At 43.7% G+C, this 7,861-nt stretch overlaps 1 protein-coding gene across 1 annotated transcript; it reads right to left on the reverse strand.

The window, feature by feature from the left end:
- Window positions 1–2,754: 2,754 nt before the first annotated feature.
- On the reverse strand, window positions 2,755–6,091 carry LOC130412209 (asialoglycoprotein receptor 1-like). The gene is made up of 6 exons (XM_056737395.1): window positions 5,883–6,091; window positions 5,537–5,803; window positions 4,892–4,981; window positions 3,180–3,325; window positions 2,966–3,093; window positions 2,755–2,892 (listed from the first exon to the last, which is right to left on the reverse strand). The coding sequence occupies exons 1-6, from the start codon at window positions 6,049–6,051 to the stop codon at window positions 2,772–2,774; spliced, it is 921 nt and encodes a 306-aa protein (XP_056593373.1). The 5' UTR covers window positions 6,052–6,091; the 3' UTR covers window positions 2,755–2,771.
- Between the last annotated feature and the right edge of the window lie 1,770 nt (window positions 6,092–7,861).

Genomic DNA, 7,861 nt, shown 5'->3' on the forward strand with positions numbered 1-7,861 from the left:
TGGCGAGATGGAAGCACCCGTTTCGCGCCGACCAGAGCCTCACCTCATTTCCCTGACCCCCTATGCCAGTGAGCCCACTTCATGTCATTCTTTTCTGTCCCAATGCTCCCTAACTTTTTCCTTACTGCCCTCCTGCTTTTCCATCGAGCAGTCGAGAGTGGAATTCGTGGTGATGCACTTGACAGGCGCAGCCAGGCAGCCAGGGAACGTCCGTATGGGAGAACAACCACGTCTGCTGTAACTGGTTCGAGACTTTTTCCCAGGAGCTCCGAAAGGTGTTTGACCGGTCGGCACTGTGAAATTAGGCGGCTCGGTCACTGTAGTTGCTACGGCAGGGTCGCATGTCGGTCCTTTAGAATACGGCATTGAGTTCCGTCCCCTGGCATAGTCCTGTGACTGGAACAACAAAGCACTGTGGGATCGGTTCCTCCATGGACTAGCTAATGATGTGTTAGACGAGATATACTCTCTGGAACTTCTCCCGACACTGGATGGACTAATGGAGCTCGCCATCTGGGTAGATTTCCGTCTGGGTCTCCGAACCCGACGACCGGTCAGCACCCCCGTGGACAAACAAAACCCAACCCTTCGACCATTTTCCGAGGAGCCGATGCAGGTTAGACGCTCCCGCCTCTCCAACCAGGAACGACGTCGCCGACTTACTAACGGCTTGTGCCTTTACTGTGGCGAGCCTGGACACCTACTTGCAGCATGTCCACTCAGCAGACACCATCCTGACAACACCACTTCCTGGAGGGTAAGCGTCACCCCTGCCTGCCTCCCATCTCGCCGTCGAACTGTTCTTCCGGCTGTTGTTTGGAGATTCACTCGATGTCAGCCCTTATTGACTCTGGAGCGGAGGGTGATTTTATTGACATTGAACTGACTAGGAAGTGGAGGATTCCCATCAATCCACTTGCTCACACCATCGCAGTGGCACTCTCCTCAGTAACATTGCATCCATTACTGAACCCTTGTCACTCACCACCTCTGGTAACCACACCGAGACAATCCAGTTCCTCCTCATCCATTGACCTTCCGCTCAAGTCGTTCTGGGTAATGCGTGGCTTAAGACTTGAAGAAAAATATTGTATACGAATGGATTTTTTTGTGTGCTTCCAACTGCTTATCTTCTGCTTTGTCTCCTTTAATTTCTGTCCCTCTGTTACAGGAGGATTCTGTTTTTCTCACTGGATTACCCACCATCTATCACAACGTTAGAGCGGTATTCAGTAGGTCTCGAGCGGCATCTCTTCCCCTGCACCGCCCGTGTGACTGTGCGATTGACTTGTTACCTGGCACTTCTCCACCTAAGGGTCGTCTCTACTCACTCTCCGGCCCAGCGAGGGTGGCTATGGAAATGTACGTGGCCGAATCCTTTTTAGCCGGCATTATTCGTCCTTCATCCTCCCCGGCTTGGGCTGGGTTTTTTGTGAGAAGGATGGTTCCCTACGGCCCTGCATTGATTATTGGTGCTGAACAACATCACGTTCAAGAATAGCCATCCCTGTCCCTTGATTTCGTCAGCTTTCAAACTCTTGCAGGGCGCAACCATCTTTACAAACTTAGACCTATGCAATGCTTATCACTTAAGTCAGGATTAGAGAGGGGGACGAATGGAAAACCGCCTTTAACACTCCCACAGGCCACTTTGAGTATCGTGCGATGCCTTTTGGTCTGTCGAATGCCCCGGTTGTTTTTCAGAGACTTGTCAATGACGTGCTCAGGGATATGTTCGACTGGTTCCTCTTCGTCTATCTCGACAACATTTTAATCTTCTATCGTAACGAACAGGACCATATCCAGCATGTTCGACGTTTTGACTTTGTCAACGCCTATCGTCCGTGGGGGGGAAAGTAAACCAAACTTGCTCTCGCGGTAGTTCAAGGTCCCTACAGTCATCATTTCTCATGACCGAGTGATCGCTGCGGTACCCTTGCGTCTGTTACCCACCCCTTCGAGACCCTGGTCCCACATAGCCATGGATTTTGTCACAGGATTTCCTCCGCCCTCTGGCAATTCCGTGGTTCCCACTGTGGTGGACAGGTTCTCGAAGCCGGCCCATTTTGTTTCCCTTCCCAAACTCCCATCAGCTAGGGAGGCAGCTGCTAACATTCTAGATAACGTTTTCCGCAGGGTCCCCAGTTCTTCTCCAAGTTCTGGCCTGAGTTCTGTCGACTCCTAGTGGATTATTGGACTACTATTTGTGTATTAACTTTTTTTATTGTTTTTGGGATCTCATCCAGTGGGCTTTCGGGGTCTGTCAGAGTGGATATTGGAATTATTCAGTTGTGGATTACCCTTCTGTTTTGACTCTTTTCGGAATCTTGCCCAGAGAATTCTCTGGCCCTGCCTACGGATTGTCTGCGGCGAGTGGGCGGCAAGCAGGGATGCCTCGTGTATGTATATGGTTTTTCCCACTGTATATTGCCACCTCTTTCCCCGGTCATTGTGGCCGAGCGCTCAAGCCTGTTCACCCCTGACTCTAGCCCGGAATGACCTACTCTGCAGATTTTGTGTCCTAATTTGAGCCCATAATTGGTATTAGCTGTGAGGTGCTTAATAAAACCATTTAACCTGCTATTGACTCTTGAGTTTCCGTGACACTTTTATATGAGAAATCTTTGCACATTCCAGTAATTTTTAAATGTATTTTGCATAATTAAAAACAAACAAACAAACTTTACTGGTTAAGATAGATATTTTGTTAATAAAATAAAAACAACAAAATGTGACTAAAAAGCATGTCCATAATGATCATATGATGACTTTTAAAATCTCTTCTCACAGATCCATCTTCTATTCCAATCACATGAATATTGAGTCCATCCTGATGTAGATATTACAGCACAGTTACCTTTGTAAGTATTGGGGTCTCCATATATCCAATTCCTGAAACACCAGTGAGGAATTTAAGAACTTTGACACCCAAGTTAAACCTAAATTAAATTTAATGATGTCTCACCTTGTTGTCAATTTGGTATCATCAACCCATTTCCATTCACCTTTATTTTGTCTCAGACCAATCCAATAATAATAATAGTAATGGTGATGATTTTGATAATAGGTTTTAGTAAACTTTTTCAAAAACTCCTGTAAAGTGAAAGGAATATATCACACAGATAAAAACCCAAAGACACCCATGAAGACATACATACACACAACATTTTCTTACTAACTTGTTCTTCTTTGCTGTTCATAATCACCAGATCTGCTCCTCTCTGTTTACAGAATTCTCTGCTGTCACTCCAGTTCTTCCATTCAGATGAAAAGTAATAAAAACTAAAGTTGTAGTAAATCCAGTTAAAGGTTTTAGTGCTCCAACCTGTTAATACATTGTATGACATATTTTAGATGATATTTTTTTGGTTTACAGGAATAGGGGAGATAAAAACAACACAAACATGATATGAGATAAACACCTTAAAGGCCACTACACAAGAAGATACAAGAAAATGGTACAACCGAACAAGACACAGTCAATTATAACCCCATATTTAACTGATCTCAGATATTAGCTTTGCCAGAACTTAAACATTCAAAATATTATAATACTAGTATTATACAATGGTGAAATGCTTAAATATGTCCATAATAAACATGAAAATTGTCATTGTAGTGGAGTAGAAGGGGCGAGACCGTGAGTCGAGGCTGGTGTGATTGTATCACGGAGGAGATCGGGAGCATAAGAGAACGAGCGACCAGACCGTCGAGGAGAGAGGACCAGGCCTGGATTTTAGCTGTGGTTTGTTTGTGTCACCAGCAGTCGTCCGTTAGGGGCTTCCGGCTGTCTATTTGTTATTATTTTATTAAACGTATTGAATGTTTGCTAGTTCCCGCCTCCTTCCTTTCTTCATTACTAGCGAACTTTGTTACATTGGTGCCGAAACCCGGGAGGAAGGAGAGACATGCTGTCGGAGAGTTCAGGCAGCGCAGACGAAGGGCGTCCGCCAGTGGCTGCCCGAAGTGGTTGTTCTGGAGAATTGGTGGAGCCATTGTGGGCCGCCAAAGCTTCGGTGGGACGGCGACCTTTGCTGCAGCGCTCCTGGGTCGAGGTGGGGTGGCTATCGTCCAAGCGGGAGCGGGGGAATGCCACCGTCCACCAAAGGCCGGAGCCTGCCTCCGTCCACCCAAGGGGGAGTAGCAGGGGACGGGGAACTCGCCGCTGCCCGCTAAAGGAGGAGCTACTGCCGGCTGCCAGGGGGCGGATGGTCGTGCCGTCCACCGAGCGCCCAGGCCCTCCACAAGGCACCGCAAAGGAGAGTACCCCGGCTGGTTGAGGACCGAGCGGAAGCATGTCGGGGAACCGGACTGTAATATTTTTTTTCCTCTCTCCCCTCTCTCCTCTCTCTTTCCGGAGGGCTCCCGTCTCCGTTGTCTCGTCTCGTCGCTATATACCCCCAGGGGAAAGGTACTCCGGGACTGGGAGACCCCCCAAGGGAGGGGGAGGGAGCAAGCACAGTCTCGGGGGTACCCCCGGCCTGTGAGGGGCGATGGGGTATGTAGTGAAGTATGCGGACCGAAACCGTGAGTCGAGGCCGGTGAGTGATTGTTAATGAGAGTCAGCTTTGCGCACACCAGTCTCGTATCACGGAGGAGATCGGGAGCATAAGAGGACGAGCGACCGGACCGTCGAGGAGAGAGGACCAGGCCTGGATTTAAGTTGTGGTTTGTTTGTGTCACTGGCAGTTGTCCGTGAGGGGCTGCCGGCTGTCTATTTGTTATTATTTTATTAAACATATTGAATGTTTTCCGTTTCCCGCCTCCTTCTTTCCTTTATAGTGAACTTAATTACAGTCATACTGTATGTCTGGATGCTTATTAATGAGTGGAATGACAGAAAAATAATGATTTTGTTTTGTTGTTATACAAAGAGTAAAGACAAGATTACCTTGTTCAGTCAGCCATCTGTCCAGTTCTTTTAAACGATTTCTTTCTTCTGACAGACGACTGATGTTCATGAGACATTGGTGTTTCTCAACTTCATGTTAAAAGCAAAAGTAAAGTTATAATTTAAGTTATTGTTGTGTGTTATTTCTCTACTGACAAACAAACTCAGAGCACAATAACAACACAAAGCAAAGGAATAATGATCATTTATAATGTTTGATACTGAATGTATTCAAATAAAATTGTGAAGAAAAAAATATATATAAGCTAAATGTTATATAACACCAAGTGTCTGTGATTGAACTAAGAGCAGTTGGATTATGCAAACAGACATTGATGTAAAATATGTAAGCACAGTTACATGTGTTGTGTTGATATGTTGTCCCAGGAACTGAAATGAGCTGATATGTGTTCTGTAAGGAGCAGTGAGCTAAAATCTCCATTTCAGCATGTCTGAGACAGTTCTGTCAAACTAATGGATCATCACATTCAACTTAATTTTGTCAAAGACAAAACTGCTTGTGATCGACATCCCAACACTATAACCTTTCCATTCAGATAGACACATCAGCCATTTTATTTAAAGTCACACTATGTGCTAACAAAACAAAATAACCTGTTTAATACATTTTATAAACATGATTACCCTGTAAGGCCTTTAGCAGTTCATCAGTCTTGTTTTTGATTTGCTCTCTTTCTTCAGTCAAGTTTCTGTTCTGATTCAGTATCTCAGTGTATTCTGTAAGTATTTTCTCTCTTTCTTTGGTCAAGTTATAGTTGTGTGTTAGTAAGTGTTTTCTGTCAGTGGTGAAATACACACAGAGCACAATTACAGCAGTCAACAGAAGAACACACAACAACCACAAACACACTTGAACTGCTTCATGTCTTCTGTTCTTCATTGAAACACTTCCTGAAAATAACCAACATCACATTACATTTGTCTTTTCTGTCTCATTTCAATAAATCAAGTGATAAGTGAATGTCGGTACCTGTGTGTTGAAGCTCTTGGTGTCTCTCTGTGTTTATCATGACTTCATGATTTCTTAAAAAATCTGAACTCTCATAGATGTCCACCATCATCTCTATTCTCTCTCCTCTGTTCAGAGTCACATTGTCATAAATAACCTCAGACATCTCTGATCTCTTACAGTCAAACATTCTAACACTGTACTAATGCTGTAGGTTGTTCCATTGAGAGTATAAATCATCTGCTTGAACTTCTTTCACTCTGAGACTTCACTGGTAAAGTTAGATTGGTGAGAGTGTATTGGGGATCACGTGACATTCAAGTGGCTAACAATGGAAAATTTTGAAGATATTTATAGAAATCTGCTTTTGCAGGTTCTCCAGAAGTTAATCATGATTTTCAGTTTATTTCTTATTTTTCATGCATTGTTTAGAAAAGAACAGCTGATACTGAGGGATTAGAATATCAAACCATCAGAATGAATGTTGATAAATCACAAGAGCGCAGCCACCATTGTCACTAGGGGGTCAAATCACAATTGCAGTTCATTTCTTTGTGAGATAAGGAAGTTCGTTATTTCCATTTCATCATAACCTGAAGATCAGGAAACATTTATAAAGATCTGAAAACACAAACAAAATGTTCAGAGTCTCATCATATAATTGTTTCAGGTGATTTTCTGTTGCTCTATATCTCTCATTGTTGTGTGCATCTTTAGGACATTTTTTCTTCTAGTTTTATAGCAGCAGCAGTATTTGTTGTGTAAACAGATCTTGTCTATTAGGATCAAACTTCATTTAATTTCATCAACATTATATGTTGTGGATGTTGGGTTGCTGTTGTGTTAGTTAACACATGTATAGGTTTCTCAATCACAGACAAATGATGCTCTCTTTATTTATGAACCACACTATCAAGATCAGTTGGCTTCAATTCCAAAAAGCCCTTCATTCATCTCCATGCAATTCAAAAAGTGGTAATATTGCATCGTTTGCATGAAAAACATTGCGTCACATTATTTCTTGGTACAGCTTTCAATCATTCTGTAGTTCAAGTGCTGCTAAGAGTTTCTTTCACACCAGTCTCTTTATATTTATACAGTATATATATTCAGGCATTTTATCATTTAATTGAAAATGACAGTGGAGAAAGAATATGGAAGCATTGGATAGAGACAGGGGGAGCAGGACTGACAAAAGACACTCGAGATGAGAATTGAACTCGGGTCAGGCTGCAAGCGCACTAACCACAGCGCTATGTGCACCAACTTTCACACTAGTCTCAAGCAAACATGTGAGAAGTTTAAGTATTTCTTCTGCAAATGTGTTACTTTTTATTTTGAGGGCCCTATCGTACACCCGGTGTCATGAACTGTGGTGGAGGCAGAAGAACCCAATTGCAGGGAATAGTTTTAAGGGGTTTAACGAAGACAAGATTTATTTAAACAAAACAAAGACCCACGATGGGGTTAAAACAACAATAATGATAACTTAAACACGACAGAACAAAAACTAAGTGGAACTGGACTAAACTCTTGACAAGAAATGTAAGCTCCCGCGCAAGCTCTATCAGGAAGACTACTCACATCATAATTAATTACTGGTAAGCCTATCATCCCTCAGCACGTAGTATAAAAGGATGGTACTTATCCTCTCTTTTGTTCGCAGAAACTAACGCATGAGTGATGTGGCTGTCCCGCGTAAGTTAAAGCAAACTGATCATGTCGGAAAAACCTCTAGTCGATTGCGACTTAACAGATTCGGACGATGATCAACCTCCTAGTTCTCCCGCAAACGTGCGGTGTAGTTCCCGCATCCAGAACCGGGATTCCCTGAGGGCTCAATGGCCCACGGAAAAAATTATGACCACCTTACAGCTGCAAGGCATTCCTGTAGATAAAGAATTGGAGAGAGAGGATCTCATACTGCTGGCTTCTAACGCCCTGGGTAATCCTGCTGTCCTAGCTACGGACGTTCCGGTAAACTCCACGACCATACCTCT

This window comes from Triplophysa dalaica, chromosome 22, assembly GCF_015846415.1.
Source record: "Triplophysa dalaica isolate WHDGS20190420 chromosome 22, ASM1584641v1, whole genome shotgun sequence".
Lineage (NCBI taxonomy): Eukaryota > Metazoa > Chordata > Actinopteri > Cypriniformes > Nemacheilidae > Triplophysa > Triplophysa dalaica.